At 39.8% G+C, this 20,723-nt stretch overlaps 1 protein-coding gene and 1 pseudogene across 2 annotated transcripts; one reads left to right on the forward strand and one right to left on the reverse strand.

The window, feature by feature from the left end:
- The first annotated feature begins 8,446 nt into the window (after positions 1-8,446).
- On the forward strand, positions 8,447-10,657 carry LOC122323649 (annotated as a pseudogene).
- A 680-nt stretch (positions 10,658-11,337) lies between these two features.
- Positions 11,338-20,540, reverse strand: asns (asparagine synthetase). 2 transcript variants are annotated; one of them, XM_043217637.1, is made up of 12 exons: positions 20,373-20,540; positions 18,568-18,817; positions 18,018-18,255; positions 16,722-16,907; positions 15,979-16,080; positions 15,751-15,878; positions 14,905-15,031; positions 14,249-14,355; positions 13,715-13,815; positions 13,545-13,626; positions 12,766-12,921; positions 11,338-12,686 (listed from the first exon to the last, which is right to left on the reverse strand). In XM_043217637.1, the coding sequence occupies exons 2-12, from the start codon at positions 18,814-18,816 to the stop codon at positions 12,477-12,479; spliced, it is 1,686 nt and encodes a 561-aa protein (XP_043073572.1). In that variant the 5' UTR covers position 18,817; positions 20,373-20,540; the 3' UTR covers positions 11,338-12,476. The 2 variants fall into 2 exon arrangements, with proteins under 2 accessions (XP_043073572.1, XP_043073573.1); XM_043217638.1 differs by lacking the exon at positions 20,373-20,540 and adding an exon at positions 19,565-19,733.
- Between the last annotated feature and the right edge of the window lie 183 nt (positions 20,541-20,723).

Below are 20,723 nucleotides of genomic sequence, written 5' to 3' on the forward strand. Positions count from 1 at the left end.
CCTCTCCATTTTCTAAAGCCCTCCTCTTTTCCATAGCTACGCTTTATTAGAGACTCACGTGAACAATAAGCCGTCATTTACGTATTTATCATTTTAAACAAGTCATTATCTTTCGCTTGGGTTGCCTCCGCTTCATGAACGGTAAATTACACGGCAATTATACATTACATAAGTAGCCCCGGTAGCCTTTTTTAAAGAGAATGTGATTTTGTTGAAGTGAGAGTCTCTGATCCTCCGCTGATTTCTTCCTCTCTGAATGTGATGATAAAAAGTCTCACAAATATGATGAACCCTATTTGCGACATTCTCGATGCCTTTGCATACTGATAATTAATAGAAAAATGTTTTTCATTGAAATTTTTAGCTTTGCATTTTTATTATTATTATTGTTTTTTTTTATTAAATTTAAAATGAATCATTTTGCCGCTGACGAGAGTGTTATTTTTTTTCTGGGATTAAATGCTAACAGGTTAATATGGAAAAACAATTTGGTTCATTTAAAAGATGAAATGGTTATATATAAAAAATTTTAAAAACCAAGGCTGAAACTGTTATTGTCCGTTTCTATGGAGGACAGAAATCAGACACTTGAATGCGAAGAATGATCTGAATTATGAGTTACGTTCTGCTGTCGACCTTGTGCGGGAATAGAAAGTGTAAACAGTTTCTGTGAATGTTTATTAATATAAGGCCTTGATGAAAGACGTTAACTCACCGATAAGGACTCGGTGTCTCTGGCAAAGTTTTGTGGCGCTTTTCAGATCTCAAGGTGACATTTCCTCCAAACCTGAAGACAAAACACAGGCACAAAATTCATTTTAAAACTCGGCGCATATCCTTGGCTGAGTAATTACTTTAAACATTTAGTGAAAACAACATATAAAAACGGGTGAATGAAATTTGAGAGCTTGTCATTTACTCACTCCCGCATCTCTCGCAGATCTGTGTGCCTTTTATGTTCTATGAAATTGCACGCCTTTTATGTTTTATGGATCATAAAATCAGGGTTTTTTGCATTGACCGCTTACACATGTGATTGTTCCTTACCTAAACGTCATTTTAGAACAGATTATTGTTTTAAATAAATGCTTTTCTTTTGAATTTTATATACAGTTAGGTCTGTTTATTTAGACACAGGCTCAGTTGGTATTAATTTAGCTGCTGACCAAAGAGTGCAGAAGCATACGCTTCGAGATTTCATTTGAGGGTACTGTCATCAAAACTGGAGGGAAGTTTGAGGAATTATAGCTTAATATGTATCCTCTCTCTTTATCAAGAAATGAGTAATTGGACAGTTGGCTCAAAAGCTGCTTCACGGACAGATGTGGGCTATTCCTTCGTTAGTTCAACATCGATTGCACAAATCGCACGTCACATGACCATTCACGCACGTACAGCCCTATTATTTGTTATTATTTTGTTGCCGCAGATCGTTTTCGATCTAAAACGCCATTTTAAGACCGAAACGAACTAGCGCACAAATGGGGGCCTCAGACATTTGTTACGCTTTAAATCAAAACAAATCCATCGGAGAGACAGAAATTAAGATCAGCGTGCACCGGAGTGACGGGAAGAGAAATGTACGGAAGATGATCCAAAGCATACGACATCATCGGTGGCTGTGTTTAGTGATGAGGGAACAGAGGAGTGTAACCTGGGAGTTTTTCAAGGTAAAAAGCGCATTACTGCATAAGCTGCATTAGACAAAACTAAAGGCGGAAAGAGCTACAAGCTGGCAAAGCAATACAAAAGAGGAAAAGAGGCTCTGGGGATGTCTACGAGTTTGAGACATAGGTTTATGTTTTATTGTTATTATTATGATCATTTATATAACTTTATTTATGATTATATTTATTTGTCCAATTACATTTGAGCCACTGGAAATCGGGGGACTGTCTGTAATAATGGTTGTAATTCTTAAGCATTTTATATTGTATTTTTGTCCAATATAAAGTCCGCAGTTCGTTTTCATCCTGATCCTATTCTGGTGGCATGCAGAGCCGAAATTATGAAAATTGTGTCAGTTTTATGGAACTAAACATATAATGGCTTCCATAAAATGTTTTTAACGCTGAACAAATATTTCTTGGGAAGCAATTCAGCATATTATTATGATTTCTGAAGGATCATGTGATACTGAAGAGAATATGTATATATATATGTACAATATATATATATATATATATATATATATATATATATATATATACACACAATATATACAATATATGTACAATATATATATATATATATATATATATATATATATATATATATATATATATATATATATATATATATATATTGTACATAGAATTCTTCCCATTGCTAAATAAAGGAGAGAAAATGTGGCACTGCACATTTTGTCCTCTTACTTTCATCCTTAACCTTTTTATTTATTAATATATTCATTTCAATTTCATGCGCATTCTCAAATGGAAGTTATCGAGTAGATGAAGCAACATCTTGGAGCTCAGAAGTAACTGCAATTCACACTTAATTTGCACTGACAGGTTTCAGGTTTCATCCCAATTATCACAAAGCATGTCCAGACGCCTTTATATGCAACCCCCAAACAATAAAAGACAGCAATGGTTTCAACAATCACAGAAAGGAGGCGGTCAGAACTCGACATTCAGCCCAATTATTGTGTCATAGCAACACAAAGAACCGTAAACAAGCTATCGGGCGAGACCCCGCCGTCTGATAACCACTAAAGCCTCAGAAGATGCTGGTTTTCACCTGTAACCGTAAGACAGGTGCCCTGTAGGGACTCCGCGTCGGCACAAAACACGAGGAGAATGAACATGTCACTGATGGTTCTCCACGGCGAGGATAATTGGGGCTGGTTGACGTTCACCGTTGGCTGATGGCCACCCCCTGTGACGCAAATGAAAAGTACGAACCAGACCACAGCATGTGAGAGAGATACGTAACATGCCCTCCTACACACCCCCACCGAGTCCACACACACACACACAGAGCTCAGTGTGTCTGGGGTTGATTGATGGTGTTCCCGTGTAGGACAGTAGTATAATCTCCCAGTGCATTAGCAGAAAGAGACTCCATTTAGTCATGTGTGCCTTCAGTCTGGGAAGGGGACAACGGCATCATATTAAATACTCCACGGCAGGCCTTATCAATCACACTTTTCGAATTAAAGACGTCAAATTTAATTTGATTCATGGAGGAAGACCAAGAAGCACAGCCGGGAAAGACGGCTGGACTCGCAACAAATTGGATCTGCAAGAGTTCGTATATAAAGATGTGCTCATAAGTTTACATACCCCATGTAGAACGTGTAAAATGTTAATGATTAAAAATAAAATGAGAGGGATCATGAAAAACCGATGTTTACAAGTATTTCACGCTGCCGTCAACGAGAAAGGGCTCTCAACGAGAAAGAGTCGACTCTTTCGAACGACATTAACTTTATGCACGCTACACGCTAAACTTTGAAGGATGTTTTTATTCGCTTAGAGCTTTCCCTGATATTTGAATTTTGAGCTGTCATCTGCAAGACGGATTATTTCGAGTATTTGCTCATCTGCAATACCTCTACAGGACGTTTCCTTTTAGACAGACCTCTATTAAATGTCGTTAAGATGTTTATGATTTAGAGTGCATGTAAAGCTGACATCTGTAAGACGTCTGCCAGATGTTTTTAGACATCTTGCAGACATACTTGTGGCAGCTACACACTGCATACCGAAGCGTCATTTTTAAAGTATGCGACGAGTTAGTAGTTGTATTTAGCATTACTTGTTTTTTTTAACAGTTTAAAGCCACGCGCGCGCATCTGTAAATACACGACAACTAGATCTAGAAAGGTTTGGTGTGTTTTTGGGTGAACGCTCATTGACCTCTGGAGTGATCAAAACGGCAAAGGCAAATTCTCTGCTACAAAAGCACTTCAGCACAGCGGCTCATCATCACTGCATTCCAGTCAGGGAGTAATAAACATGGTTTAGGGTGACTGAAAGAGCTGCCAAACCCCCTCCCATTACACTTGGCAGGGTCAGTCCCATTCAGCCCGCTTCGGGAGTGCAGCGTAAGTGTACTACCTTAATTAAAGCCGCTCTAAATGGGAATGTCTCTTCTGCCGAATGGAAATAGGAAATTCAATAGAGCATCCAGAGGACATGAGAAATAAGAGGGAGGTTAGCTGGCCGTTGACAGAACAGGACTCATCTTTTCCGGCGGGGAGACCGGACGGAGTCCCATTTGCCCGATTGCTGTATTTTCAGTGAATGCCAAGCATTTCGGGACCTCACCTGAGTGCTCAATGATGCTGTTCTTATTCACGAAAAACACTCGTACCCGCTGTAGCTCTTCATTAACGGGATGTATATCTACCACAGAGAATATATTACTTGAAATGAGGTCAAGAGAAACCGAAGTGGGATTTTTTTTTTCACAGTTGTCTTGTCAAGCAAACAAATCAGAAAGAACCAGCACACCTTTTCTCAATAAGCCAACGTCATATTTTTATGCTACATAAGGGTTTTTGAAAATCAGCTATATAATATCCAGGGGAACTGAGTTAGACAGGAAGGTCATTTAAATTTGAAAAAAGATCCTTAATTGGCACAGGACGACTATAGCGAGAAAACAGACTAATTAAATCATTATATAAGCCTCCAGGTGAATAATTATTAGTAGAATGATCCAGAAATGTTGTACTGGGTTTTAAAATGTGCAGCGCTGAATTATATGTCCACTATAATCAAGAGAATTATAAAGAATATACACAAAATACCAAGAATCTCTGAATGGAAACAAAAGTGCGTTATTACATTACAATTGGTTTATAGCTCGATTGCTCACTTCTTACATTGAGGGAAATTGGAGCAAGATTTTGCATCAGCTATAGATCCTCTCCAGCCTTCTGGACACAAGAAGGACAGAGTTCTTAGGAAATATTATTAGACTTCGGTTTCGAAAAGTATGTTTAGCCATGCTTGCGTGTCCATGTTTAAGTCATGATGGTGGTTCTCTAATTTCATCCTAGCACAGCTGCATTTTGTTGCAATCTCATAAAGTCGTGATTGCTGACAAAAATATCCAATATTGCAAACTCCGATGATTGCTTTGAAGGAGCAAAAATAGAAAAACCGAACAAAAGATGACCTGCTGCAGATCAGAAAACTTGGCAATGGTAAATCTTACAAGGTGAAACATTTCTTCCCTTTCTATTCGTTCAATTCAGTGCTTTATTCCCATGCTGTATGACAGAAGAACACAAGACTAGAAATCAATGACAGATTACGACAGCTTCACTCGAACACAAAACAAGCTGACCTTCCACACAACAACAACAACCTGCACGCGTTACACACTGGCTATAACACTTGTGCAAACAGATGATCTGAAGCACCAGGCCTTGCTGCCAATATTTGCGTTTGTTACATACTACAGTGTGCTGTGTTGAGTCTGCAGACGCTGTAACGAGAAATAAACTTGTAAAACACAAATGTAATAAATCCCTGTCAAATTAAACGTTGGGCTATGCTTCAGCATGGACCTAATTAAAAGAAATATAAAAATAATAATAATAATAATAGTCAATAAATTACTGAAGGGCTGGTGCATGTGTGTGTGATTTAAGAAATAAGATAAAAAAAATTAAAAAATAAAAATAATAATAATAGTTATCGCCTTATTTACCTAGTTGATTGGTTACACTGATAATTGTAAAAAAAAAAATTGTATTACAAATTTATTGAAATGTTAGGTTTAAATATGCAAATGAGGGGATATTTATTTAAATTTGTGCATACATTTCTAGAACACAAATCTAAACACTGGATAAAGTCAGTTTTAAAGCCTTGTTTACATTTTTTCTCTCCTGACTTTTTGAAAAACCAAAAAACTGACAGGTGCATTAAAAAACGGGTCTCTGCTTAATGCTTTCATTCATTAAACTGATCAAGTTGCAAATAAATAGTCATTTCGACCTTTGCATTCATCAAAAATCTGTTTCCTGAGATCTTTCAATATTGACATTAATAATAAATGTTTCTTATGCAGCAAATCGGAATATTAAAACAATTTCGCGTGACACTGAAGACTTGTGCAATGACAGAAATCGCAGAAATAAATGGTACTGTAACATACATCCACACAGAAAACTCTCATTTTAAGGTGTAATAATATCTCGTGATTGTTGAAATGCAACGGCTTTCAAAGCATCGTACGGACTCTGAACCTACACTCAGGCTCGAGGTATCAGCGCTAGTCAGAACGAACATGAGTCAACATAAACAAGTGAGAAAGTGCCTGTTTCACGCTGCATCGCTCCCATATAGAGTTAGAATTAGAACGACGTCTACAAAAGTTACAGAAACACGTCAGGCCTTCAGACGCTGTGAAACGGACGATCAAAATCCAGAAACTGAATTTTGTAGTTTTTGTGGAATATTTGGGGCTGGGGGGGGTTTTGTGCTTTGAAGTGGGTTGTTTTTGTGATGGCTGGACGTTGCCAAAAGTGCGTGGGCTGTATAAAATTGCGTTTATAAATAGAAATAAACGCCGCCTCTTATTCTGGTTTAACAACATAAGCAGAGTAATTTGACCTAACATTTTTGGTAAGTCTGACAGAAGGGTAAAAATCGAAACCTGGCGTTGTTCAAACGAAAATGAGGTGCACTCGAGCTCTTGTGGGGTGAATTATTTTCTTCGTGCACTGTTTCTACTTTTGAAGTCAGACAGTGGTCATCTGGGGGTAAAACTGAGCAGTGCGTTCTTGTATACAAGACAAAGCGCGTCCAAACCAATTTGTGTGATCCTATTTTGATCTGGATTCATGTATGGATTCATAAATATCGGCGTAGAGGTCTACTGTATAAAGGACTGCGTTCATCTTCTGTCTCTTCTTGAGACACACTTCTTATTAATTCCCTGTCCTCTTGCGTGCTCCATCATCTTGCGAGTGTTTGAGAGTTCGTATTTCTGAATAAACGGATTCAATATAAAGCGGCATTGGGAGCAAGAGTTCAGTGTCTCTGTAAACACCGGGGAACCGTCGACCTACTGTACACCAAACACACAGAACGTACCCGAAAAAGCTTTTTCTACACCCAGAGAAATAACACCAAAAGGTGTTCGTTTGATATAACCCGGTTCACAATGGTTACAGGAACAGTTCGTGGTTATTTACTCACCCTGTGGTCATCCGAGATGCAGATGAGTTTGTTTCTTCATCAGGGCAGACCGACCTGGAAAAAAATAGCATTACGCGGTTTGCTCGTCAATGGGCAGTGAATGGGTGCCGTCGGGGTGAGCGCTGATAAAAACACCACAGTAACCCACACGATTCCAGTCCATCGTTGTAAAGTAAAAAACGGTTTGTTTGTGCGAAACGAATCATTTTTAACTTAAAACCACCTAAAATATGTAACCCGTCTATAATTCTGCATCAGGAGAGAAATACGCACAGCTCATAGCACACAGCAGACGGACCTTGTCCACCGGAAGTAGCGTTATTATGGATTATTTACTCGTGTGAAACGTCTTGAGGATGGATTAGGTGGGTTTTTCTCTTCACGAGACGTTAACTGACGGTCCGTAGTCGCGTGTGTTATTGTGATGTTCACATCAGCTGTTTGGACAGTTGTCAAAATTGTGAGGAAAACCACATTGATCTGTAAATGAGGCCGACGCTCACGGCGCCCGCTGGGGTCGCTTCGGCCGCGTCAGGCAATCTTAGCAAGAAAAAACATTTGCATAGGATATTAACACATGATTAAATAAAGAGACATCATTGTCGCTGATAAAGGCACTCGAGGTGTGAAGGGCCGCTGGGGCTGTATAGTCTCTCTGTGCGCCGAGACGAGAGTCCTTTCTCATGGAAATCAGCCGCGTCTCCACTTCCTCCGGGGGTCACCCACCTCCGAGTGTCCTCTCCCTGCTTTCCATCAAAAACACGAATTCGACCCTGCCTCCATCAGAGACTCGACGCTTCGGAAGCGGCACGCGAGCTCTGTGGGACGGGAGAAACGTAAAGGTCCTGCTTGAAACCAAAGGGGGCTTATAACCTGACGGGAGGAGGTCATCACAATTCATTTTTTGGGGGGTTCCTCCGTGAATCTGAGGAGCATCTGAGGCATTATGAAGAACACGTCGACCTCTAAAGACCCCAAACCCGGTTGTTTAAACACAAAAAAGTGGAGGTTTTTCAAAAGAAAGCTTCATTTTTCTTACCACAAGTCCTACAGAAGCACGTTTTTAATCTCAAAAGAGTCGTGCAAACAAAAAGCGGGCACTTTTAAGAAGGTCGAGACATAGCACTGTATTTCCGGCGCGTCCTGTTTAGTTGCATTTATTTGCGCGCGTCCAAGACCTTTCTAGAGTTGCTCAACCCCCACCCCCTTTTTACGCAAAATAAGTCCTCGCTACGGGACTTCGCGAAACCTGCGTCGAATCAGCCAATCATAACGTCACCTGTCTGCGGTCTACATACTAATCAAGCGCATAAAGTCACGGACCGCCCGAACCGCGAGCGCTTCGACTTCGGCTGCTTCCTCTAGCAATGAGAGAGAAATATTAAACAGACGAGCGCCATTCGTCACTGCGCGTTTTTGAAGCGGTCTGACTAATACATTTATTTGTTTTATCGATTTTAAGCGTCGGAAGGAAGCCGTCGCCTCCCCGTCGCTTCGCTATAAAGGCGCGCGCGCGCGAGTCAGTCCCGTCGCGCAGGACGCAGTGAACAACTGTTTGTTGCGTGCGGAGGAAACGCGGCTTAGATCCACATTTACTCTTTAAAGAGCTCCGGGGAAAGAATAAGAGGAGAGTTACTGGGTGCAACATGAAATTTCTTTTACCGGCTGCGGTGGCTTTTCTTGTTTTGTGCCAAGTTTTCGGAGAAGAGTTGGGTCCAAGAAGACCTTGATTACTGGACGGGCAGCAATCAGGTTCAGGTGAGGTTTTCTTCTTTTACTGAGACCGGACATGTTTTTTTTTAGACTAAACAAAATCTAGCGCAACAGTTTTAGGGCTGGTTTTAAGGACCTTTCATTAGTAGGCATGCCAAAACAAAAATCATTGCGCATTCGTTTTTGTTTTTAATCTCACTGCACTGACTGCATTTAGTATATATTAATAACTGCAAAACAACAACAACGATAATAATAATCACATTGATAATAATCACTTAGTTTTTAACTAGAATGTTTTTTTGGATGTTTTAAATCTCAAAAGAGACAAAAAGTGGCTACTTTTGAAAACGCGGTAGCTGTTAACCACTGATACTGATAGCGTTGAAGCTAGTTATATTATATATAAATATCATTACGCTATTTTTTATTACATCTCAGCTTCATAGAGTTTATAATTGACGTGTGCATAATGCATTGCAATTGCTAATTAATTACTGTTTACTACCTATGCACAACATTATATAGTTATCAAGTGGTTGTGCATATCATTGCGCGTTGTTTTTAAGGATTTGGGAGGATATAGAGACACGCATATTTGGTACTGAAGAGGACTAAATTCAATAATTTAGTACTCAACCAATATATATGTATACACACACACACACATATATATATATATATATATATATATATATATATATATATATATATATATACACAGTGTAAAATTTAGGAGAACAATAGGCTCGTGTCGCTGTCCAGTGCTGAACTGCTCGTTTGAATGGAGCACACGTTTCCACTTTGACATTGCGGGTTGGAAGACAGCCAAGCACTTATGTCTTTCATGCATTTTGTGCTTATAAACCGCATCTTTGCAACTGCTGTATCTCGCAGTGCATTTCTGTGCTCAAAAAAACGAGGCCAACGACCATTAAGCGAGGCGAATTCCGCATCGGGCCGAGTGTGAAAGTGTACCAGCGATCTTCCAGAGCGAGTGGCACCTGTCTGACGGTCCATAAATAAATCGTGTTTGCAGGATGAGTGGCTGCAGGCGGATCCCTTCAGAGAGATACTAAGACGCATGACGAGGAAACCCCGACCTCATCAGTTCATCGGTCTGATGGGGAAACGGTCCTCCGGTAAGACCCGACGCTAAAAACTCAGATTCAGGATTTTGAGATGTTTTAAGCGAATTATACTGGTTTTGACCTACAGCTCCCATCTCTTTCGTTCTTCCTCCCCCACAGCAAACGCACAGATCACACGAAAAAGTAAGTGATCTCCACACTAGACGCTTGCATTCGCATAAAAACCCTTCAAGAGATTAACACACACGATTACACGAAGACGCTTAGAGTTTTTTTTCTCCCCTAAAAAACAAGTTTCTGCAAAAATCCTTAAGCTTTACAAATCCTTGATCCTTGCAGGTGTTTACCAGGATCGGTCGCAGCTTATTAAATATGGAAACTGAAGAGTTTCAGAGACCCACCATCCCTCTTAATACAAAACTCACCTCAAGGTCTACGTTTTCACAGTAGAATAAAGCGATTGAAAAGAAATCAAATCAAGTCGGCACTCTAGACCTCAACAGCGCTGCGTATAAACACATGTCTATTCATCCCTCCCTCTACATACAGCATCTTAAACTCTCGCTTGTCTCTCTGTTGTCTACCAGGGCATAAAATCAATTCTTTTGTTGGGCTGATGGGTAAAAGAAGCCAAGAGGAGCCAGGTAGGAACGGCAAAACCTCTATATAAGGTTTATAATAGCAGCTTAATCAATAATAACAACAATAACTAGTAGTGATTTCAATGTGTGTTATGATGACCTGTAATCTTGACCTTCTCGCTCCACAGACTCGTTTAATGGGGAACAGTACAGATCTACGACAAGAGGCGTTAACGGATAAAAGCGTGGTCACATCCGCTTCCTAAAGGATCATTTCATTCTGTGATGTTCATCGATTCTGACTTTTGTTTCTTTTTTTCCAATTCAGGCCAGAAATAAAAATGATTTGGCGTTGTGGTATTATGGCCGACTCGCACCTGTGGCAGTTCTTTTTAAAAAGGATCAAACGTGTTTTCTGTCACGACATCTCTCCCGGTGTTGTGGAGCATTAAAGCGAAGCGGTGTCCTTTCTAAGATACTCAGAGATTTGTGCTCGATACATAGTGCCTCATAGTGTTTTCACCGTGACTGATGATGTTGTTTTAATAGCGCCGGGCCGGGTGTGATGTCATGTCCTGTCACCGCTACGAGCAAAGGTTTTGCTACCTTGATATCTGTGTGATTGTAGCTTGATATTAAAAATATTTTCTTTATTGGTGGAACTTTTAATTCCTTGTCGTATCGTTGAGTGAGCGGTGCAGGCCCTCGGGAGCCTCAAGTATCCTCTCAAAAGGTGGTTTATACAGAAATAACAAACAACTAAAAAAATCCCCACACATCACGAAAGGCTTCATCAATACCACGACCAGATCGTTTAATGTGATAGCTCAGAATGTTGCACATTAAAGTCTAAAACTTTAAACAGTCACACTACATGCACCATCCTTTACTCGAATTCAGAGCACATTTCTAGTTTAAAGTGATGCCGCACCACAGAACATACAAAAAGGGGGGTTGGGGGGAGAATAAATAACTGCTTAAAAGCAGCGGGAATGTTTTAAATAGCCAAACAATAATTTACTTGGGTCAATTAGCACACAAATACAATCATTAAAGTGGGAGTCCCACTGCAGGAATCTAGGAGAAGTGCATAGTCCAAGGTTTTCAGTCCAGATATTATAAAAACAATTATTAGTTCATTCACCAGTAAACCCAAAATACATGTACACTACCATTCAGAAGTTAAGGGCAACTCTTTTTTTTTGGGAAATATAACTTTGTAACATTACTACTTACATTTCAGCCTAACTATAAGTGCTTAAATTGCTCGAGCAGCAAATCAGTATATTTGAATGATTTCTGAAGGATCACGGGACACTATGAAGAAAACCGTAATGATGCTGAAAATTAAGCTTCGCATCAGCAAATTATTAAATGTGTTCAACTAGTAATATTTACAGCAGTACTGTATTTCATCAAATAAACGCATCTTTTTGGGATTTGGAGAGGGCTTCTTTAAAAACTAGCGATCCCCAACCTTTGAGCGGCACTGTATATATTCCTTACTAATGTGACAGGATAACTGAATATGGAGTCTACTTCAAACTAAGAAGCTTTCTGTGTTTTTGACTTGAACTTACATCATATTAGGTCACCATAGCTTGACTGTTGTGACAATTTGTCTGTTTTTACAAGAAACAATTACTGTGCAATTTATTTTAACCAACAAGCCACGCTAGCCCACTCCTGTTTTGGTTAGAGAAAAGAAAAGCTCTATTTCTATATTTTAGAAACCTATAACCTGATAAGAGGATACAGTAACACGGCAACCTCGAAAAATACCTCGAATATAAATTCTATTTGGAAAAAAAACCCCTAAAAGATAGTCTAGTAAAGGGAACAGAGAAAATAAGGCAAAAAAAAAAAAAAAAAAAAAAGCATTTAAATAATGGCAACATTGTAGTTGTGTGGTCTGAGGCTTGATGGGATTACTGGTCTTTATCGGGCTTGTAGATGGACAGGGTTCTGGCCGAGGGGTCTGTGGCCTTGATCCAGCGGGGCATCCAGTAATGTGGGGTCCACTCACAGCGGCCGGGGTAATGCTTCTCAAAGATCGTCCTTATGAAGAAGCCCTCTTTGGTTGTGGGAGGATTGAAAGGGAACTTCTCACTGGCTTTCTCCAGCTGACAGTCGTTCACCTGAAGGAAAAACAGAGAACTTAAAAAGACGAGAAGACGGGGGAAGAGGCTTAAAAGCGCTCAGCGTCGCGTGCAGTACCTCATCCTCGATGTGCTCCTGAAGACTGGCGTACCAGGATTTCTTCATGGAAGTCATTCCGTCACTGAAGGCCTCCTTCCTCCTCCAGAGTATCTCATCTGGGATGAGGTTCAGCCCTTTAAACGATTCCCTCAAGAGATGCTTCTCCACACCGTCCTGAGCAAGTCAGACAAGTTATTCAGTGGGCTTACAGAAACTTCTTCGTTTATGATGACACGGACCTACAAATAAGCAATTTTCATGCAGATTACATAATCCAAGTACATTTGATTTCCATTTAAAATGGCTCGTTTAAGTCACAGATTTTTAATGTCTGTTTCGCGCTTAAGTTCACAGACCGAGAAGACACGGTGCACCCTGTTCGCTTTCGTTAGTTTCATATTGTTATTATGAGCGCACACAAACAAATGCTTAATCTTTACTAACTTGACAGATGCATTACGCATGTATATACATGTGACCAAAAAATGAAGGAGAAGTCTATTTTAGGATTAAGTGAGCTTTGATTGAGGTTTTTGGTCGACTAACAAACAGTCAACTATCAGGGGGCAGCCCTACGAGACCCCCAACGAAGAAACACACATGCAAACTTGTTTAAATTGTAAAGTTTCATTTTTACAAAAACTCCAATCCGCTCGTTTTATACGTCCGGCTTCACAGGCTTAAAGGTTTGTCGAATGCCCAACTCCAAGAATTAAATTAGAAACGGGAAGAGCAGCAGCTGCAGCAAGAACGGACACGAGAACGGATAAATCAGTAAAGGTGTGAGGAAAGCCCACCTTAGGCACTCTCATCTCCTCAGGCAGAGAGAGGTAGTATGCTGTGAACCTGTGATCCAGGAAAGGCACTCTCAACTCCAGTCTAACGAAGGCAAAAAAAAAAAAAAAAAAAGTTCAGTATTTTTCGCTAAGCCCAATGACTAGGTGAGGTAAAGGACATGCGGTCTTACCCGTGTGCGGCTGTGGTTCTGTCCGCTCTCAGCACGTCAAACAGATAAAGCTCTTCCAGCAGACGCACACTGTCCTCAGCAGCTGCTTCAGGTGACGGCGCCTGATTCAAGAGACACGGACAAACGTTCTCACCATATACATGACTGTAAAAACTCACTCGACACAAATGACAGATAAGTGAAGTTATGATGCTTATTTTGAGGTACTGATTAACTAAATACCACAAAGTACTTTTTTTTCCAATATTACTTTTTGAAACATTAAATGGTAAATACACATTTATGATGGTGCTTTTGATTGCAAGTAGAAAATAGAAATCCCGTTTACTTGGCTAAAATGTACGTCAGTGTATTGGCAGTACATTTCAAAGACCATAAAAGTATGAAATTGGATAAAAAGTGTGCTTCAGTCCTATTGTAGTGGGTCAAAAATGTAATATACATTGAAACTATAATATATTTAAAGGTAAAATGCAAATGAATTGTCCAACGACGTAACGTCTAGTTTTAAGTTGATCATATGCTAACACGTACCTTATGGAAGTAGATGTATCCTTGTGTCAATTCATCTGAACCTTCACCTGAGAAAATCACAACGCTGTCCGTCTTCTCACGGATGTACTTTGATATCAGGTACATTCCTGAGGACAAACCAAAAGATCACGTCCTTTCTTTTTTTCTGTCATCACACCGCTGCCATCTAGTGACTAAGTTCAGACTCCACAGTAAAAATGTATTATATCTACTTCTCTATACGGCTCTATCTACATATATACCCCCCCCCAACATTTATGAAACTTCACCCTTCTTGAATGTACAAAAGAGAAATGTATAAATATATTTTCCCAAGCAGTTGAAAGCAGCCTTTTTAATAACGAGACAGTTAAAAGCCCCTTTCCCCGAGTCTTTTGTCCTGCTAACCAACTAAGCGGTGCAGCGCTGATGATGCAGTTTTCCCGTTTCTCTAATCCAGAGAATTCCTGTGGTCACATGAGCAGAGGTATGGTGATGAGCTTAGCTCCACGGGCTCGGTGACAAAGAGCTTTATCAACACTTAGAGAAATTCATTTGTTCTTAAACGTAACTACAGTGCGTCTCCCTCATTACGTGGACAAGCTAATACAAAACTTGTCTTGAACTTTATCTATTTCACATTTGTTTTTCCCTTTAGTTCAAACTTGTGCACTCACCGACAGAGGCACGCACGGTGGTGATGTCGTAGCTCTCCAAGTGAACGATGACTTCCTCCAGCGCACGGATGCCCTCCTCAGGAGTGAAGCTCACTTCATGGTGTTCACTGCCAATGTGCGCCGCCACCTGCCAAAGAACACTAGGTGTAACATCTGCTACCGATCACATGAACAAGACATCCACTCACATAGAGACTTGCAGAACACACAGCCTTCACGTTTGAATTGATTTTTGGGGCTTAATATTTACAGACGCTAATCCATAGCGCAAACTGTAGGCTACACTCCATTTTTAAACTCTATTCCGGACGTTTTTGCATCATGGAAATAACGGGGCCGTTTGTGTCTAGAACTGGGTTGACGGGATACTCTGTTCCACCAGCGCCGTGAGGTTTTAATTTTCAGTTAGCAGATAAACAAGAATGATGACTTATGACGACTTTCTGTGAAAAAAATTAAGCATAACACAGAAACGAACCGCAAGGAAACTTAAATGGCAGAAAGCAACATCCTATGAGTGGAACGCTTTGTACTGCCTTAAATAATAGCTCAGCATTCATACGTTATATGAAAAACATTACGGGATATTTGGATTTGTGCCGCATGACAGAGATAGTACACATGAGCACAAAGCTTCATTTCTCAAACAGTTGAGAACGCAAGTCTTTAAAGTACAGTCTGCGTGAGGGACCATTTTTGATTGTTATTGGTGACATTTGATGAGATTAAAATGTGCTCTTATCATGGTTTAAATCAAAGAGACTTAGATTATGTCTCTAAGAAGTTAACATTTCTTATACTTAAGCGTTCGGGCTATGGAGAGGCTTCACGCTCGGGGTCACTGACCTTGCGAGCGGCAGCAACATCTGGGCTGTCCTCGGCACCGATGGAAAATGTCTGGACGGGATACGGGAGCTGCTTTTCTTTGGCCAGTTTCACAAGAGTAGCAGCAACCAGACTTGAATCGAGACCACCTGGAAAAAACCCCCATCACAAACAGGCTGAACGTGAGAAAATAATCCATAGGAACTCAACTATAAATCACAGTAAAAATCACCAAATGAGCACAAGCACCTGAGAGCAGGCAACCGATTCTTCTGTGAGCCATCAAGCGTTTCTTTACCGCGCTTTCAAACAGGATCCTAATGTTGCTCTTCACCGTCTCCAGTTCAAAGCCTGATGAAAAGAAAGGAATTAATTTCTCTTTAGATCGACACCACAGTACATGGTTGTGTGGACAGATGTGTGCTAAAGAGATGGGGAGCTTCTAGAAGCAACTTCATCCATCTACTCCAGGAAAATAAAACTCACACACATACATATACATATACATATACATATACACACAAAACAAGACAGACATAAAATATTATATAACATTTTATTCATTAATTTTTGGTCATTTCATTTAACTGGTTAAAAATAAATATATATTTTTTTAATTTATTTTAGCATTTTTTTATTTTATTTTCACATTTAAAGAAAAAATTTGACTGTCAACGTTTGATTATTTTGTTTGTTCTGAGAAAAGCTCCTGCAGCAGACGACATTTCATCGTGAGATTTAATCGAAAACTGACACACCTGCAAGTTTCAGAAGAGTGTCTACATACTTTTCACCTGAGTGACAGGCTGTATTGTTGGCACATCAACAGACAGAAAGTAAAACTAATTCAAACTTCTTGTGTTGAGGTGTAGCCGTAATTAGGCTTGTGACTACACCTCAACACAAGTTTGAATTAGTTTTACTTTGTCCTAGTTGGTAAAATAGGGTTAAAAATGGATGCACACTACTGCTACGCTGAATATGGCACCTACCTGTGCCAAGGCCCTCCAGGATGTTGTAGGCAGCATGCTTGGGTTCTTCTGTGCAGCAGTGAAAGCGATCCATCTGAACAGACTCCACTTTTCCAGAGGTCTTCAGGTCAAACACCTCAAAGTGTCCCGGTGGGAAGGGAGTGATCTTTGCAGGAGTGGACATGGAGGTTTTGAGGTCCAGCAAACCTGTTTGGATAAAATAAATAACAATGCTGTTAAAATTAGGGCTGGGCCATATCATACCGGCCACGATAATACAGAACCAAAAAAAAGTGCCATATAGTGATATTAATGACAGAGCGGCTTGATGGTGTATTTCTATGGATGTATCAAATGTTGCCGAAAAAAAAGCAAAAAGGCAGAATAATATGCACCGAACAAAAACGTTAATGCAATCAAATTATTACAAAATTATTACAAGCAGCGACAGCCAGAGACTGTTTATTACTGCATCGCATGTCTTGTGTGAGAAGAGGAAGGGATGGTTTCTGGTTAATAGTCTACTCTGTATAATGATTAAAATGCCCTTCAACAATTAAACACACTGCAGAACGTGTTTTTTTTTTTTTTTTTTTTTAATGAACTGCCTGTGTTCAAACAGTGCTGCATGAGCTTACGGAAACAGAAATCTGCATTCGGCAGCTGCTCATTTGTTTTTTTTAAACAAGGCATGTTATATGTGCATCTTACCAAATTAGTAATGAGAACAATTTATAAATAAATTTTAACAAAAAAAAAAAACCTGGAGAACTTGCAGATTTCTGTCACAATACAAGCTCCATCAATGTTCATTAATGTATTATTATTGTTCTGTTAAAAAATTATAAAAAGACTATGATAACAGCAGATCTATTAATACATTTATTGTTCACACGTGTTCAAATTAGGATCTATAATATTTTTTAAAAATATCCTTCTGCTCAGCAAGAGGTCTCAAAACTGGCCACAAAATATTAGTTTATATATTGCCATCTTATTTTGTTGGTATAATGTCTGCTAGAATGTTAAAAGTGTTAAATAAAAATACTTCAATTGTTTTGTATTATGACAATTTTTAATTTAAAGTAACTTGCCCAAAACCGGCCACTATTTTTGCTGTATAATGCTGCAATCAAAAAGAAAACAGTTCTTTAAATTTGTAATTTTTTTTTTTGCATATGGTCAATATCACCATTGCAAGTATTTTTGGAACAGCGTGATATAATTGAGGCTACATCGCCCAAACCTGGTTAAAATCATTTTGTAATCCAGTATTTAAAAAGACCATAAACGGTAGTTTTCTGTAATTGATTATACCTTTGGCCTCGGAACAGACGGCCAGAAAGCCGTTGTCGGTGAGCAGTCTGAACAGCGGTCTCACGCCGTACGTGTCTCTGCCCAAGAAGACCTTCCTGTTAGCCGTGTCCAACAAGATGAAGGCAAACACGCCATCTAGCATGGAGGCCATCTTCTCGATTCCAAAGCGATCGTACAGGTGCAGAAGGATCTCGCCGTCCACTTTAGTCTGATACTCAAACTTAAAGTGGTTCCTCATCTAGAAAGAGAAGTTTGGAGAAGTTATGAGCAGATATAAGAGCTGTCAGCAGTACCGCAGTATGTAAAATAAATAAACGAATACCTGTACCCTCCAAATAATAAAAAATATGTCAGAATATAGCAAGTAATCAAAAACTATTACCAAAAAATGTAACTCGTCGCGCAATGCGTGTTTGGTAAATTGAATACATTTTGTAAATCTACCAAGCGCTGAATATCAGGCCCAAAAGTGGAAGAAACATTTATGAATGGATGTAATCAGAACAAAAAAAAATGGTGCAGGAACGTAACTAAAGGTTAAGCTACTTACCCTGGTGTGGTTGTAGATCTCGCCGTTGTAGCAGAGCCAAAGGTAGGGGAACTTCTTGACGCGCAGGGGCTGCATGCCGTACAGCTGGTCCACGATGGCGAGGCGGTGGAAGCCGAAGCAGCAGTTGGTGAAGCCGTTGACATTCTCGAAGCGGAAAGCGTCCGGTCCACGATGAGCGATTTTCATAGCATTGCTGCACTGAACCGAAAGGCACTCATCGCTCCCGAACAGGGCCCATATACCACACATTCTGATCAGGCGGACCAATAAGAAGACAAAACAAAAAACGTATCAACAAAGTAATCATGCACAAGTATTTCCACATGAATTCAAGACCGCAAGAGCTGTATTCTGAGATTGTGGTTATCTAGCGGCACTATCGTGGGCACTTCGAAATACCTACAATAATTTTAATGCACTTTAAAGAACACTTTCCCCCATTAACTAGTTAAATGCACAAAGGCACTGTAAGCTGCGTCGAAGTCACGTGTACACTAATATAAATTAATTATCAGCTCATCAGGGCTTAGCCAATTAGTTCTTCTAAACGGTCATTAATCTTAGGTCATTCAAATATTTAATAGCATGCTGTTAAAAAAAAAAGCCTTTCATAGCCTACAGTTCTTTCATAAACGCTTTCGCTTCTGAACAGAAAAATCTGATCGACATCCAGTGCATGTATTTGAAGCTAGACTTGATTGGCCGAGAACTTTTTGGCAAAACACTGCCAAAAAATAGTGACTGGCATTGATGAATCCAGACACACCGGTAAAACCTACCCGTTTAGCTCAGCTTTAAGATCATGTTTTTTTTTTTACTCGCCCTTATTCTTTTATATATATATATATATATATATATATATATATATATATATATATATATATATATATATATATTGCCCTTTGTAAATATTAAGAAAACTAGAGTTCACAGTGCTTTGACAATTAACTTCACTGAAATACACCGTTTACGCTTTAAGAAGCAGCACTGCACAAACCGAATAAAAACTTCAATGAAAGTTTTGCCCACAGTTGTCCACCAAGTCACATTTACGTTTCCTCGTCCTTTAAAGTGACAGCTGTTATCGTTAGCCGCTAATCATTAGCAGCAGCAGCGGCGTTAACCGAATTAGTTGCGTCAGCGCGCGCGCTTAAAGGAACACGCCACTTTTTCTGGAAACGGTCTCACTCTTCATGGCATTGCCGCGAGAGTTTAGTAGTTATCAAATCGCAACTTTTAATTTCCCGCCGGTCTTGCTACACGACGTAACTACAAAACAGACAATTTCTAAAAAAAAAAAATAAATTAAAAAAAAAATAAAATGTCGAAACTCTGGTCATTTTTGAAAGCGATGCTAACCGGTCTAATTGGATTCTATGCTAAGCTATTCTAAAAGTGCTATCGCTAGTCCCGGAGGTCGACTGAATGGATTTCAAAACGGTAATATTTATTAACTCTGGGGGAGTTGGAGAACGAACCTAATGTAACGTTTTCTGTGAGGAATAGTTGCATTTATCCTGCAAATAATATAGGCTACTTGACCGGTAAAACCGGTCCTCACGTGGCTGACTTGATCGGCAATACGGCAATCTTCGTAACCTTACTACACCACCGGACTTTTGCAAAGAAGTATATTGGTAACATATGCTAGGTTATTACATTTAAAATACCACTATTACAGCTGTAATGCATATACAACGTTAGCAGGAAAAGCGGCTGTGATTTGACACTTGGACAGCTAGCCGACCGTTACGTGTTGTGATGGCATATAAGCATATTAAAGGCATACGCTCCATCGCACCTACCTAGTAATGCCTGTAAAAGACGCTGGATTTGGTCTACGTTGGTTGAGATGGGAGAGCTTCCCGTTCTTCTTCGGCGATGCTCGGCTGATGAAACACACGTGCGGTGTTTCTGCAGATTCTTGTCGTTTCCGCCCTGGCGCTGATTGGTCCAAACGTAACGACGTTGCCGTGACGTGACCCTTCTGCGTAGCGTGTAGATGCGCGTATCGTTTAAAGTGACTCATTCTTTAGCGTGTTCACTTTAAAAAAAAACAATAGTGTCGCTAACTACTTACCAATAATTAGCCCACTTCGTCTTCTTCCCAACTTTGTTGATTTTCACCTCCAAAATACATACAAAAATACCCATAC

This window comes from Puntigrus tetrazona, chromosome 19 (genome assembly GCF_018831695.1).
Source record: "Puntigrus tetrazona isolate hp1 chromosome 19, ASM1883169v1, whole genome shotgun sequence".
In the NCBI taxonomy this organism is placed as follows: Eukaryota; Metazoa; Chordata; class Actinopteri; order Cypriniformes; family Cyprinidae; genus Puntigrus; species Puntigrus tetrazona.

Excerpts from the sequence above, each read along its gene's own strand:
- asns (XM_043217637.1), bottom strand. The coding sequence starts at position 18,816 with ATGTGTGGTATATGGGCCCTGTTCGGGAGCGATGAGTGCCTTTCGGTT. Across the intron at positions 18,256-18,567 it reads AGATCTACAACCACACCAGG|ATGAGGAACCACTTTAAGTT; the intron begins GTAAGTAGCTTA and ends TTCTCTTTCTAG. Across the intron at positions 15,032-15,750 it reads ATGTTGCTGCCGCTCGCAAG|GTGGCGGCGCACATTGGCAG; the intron begins GTCAGTGACCCC and ends GTTCTTTGGCAG.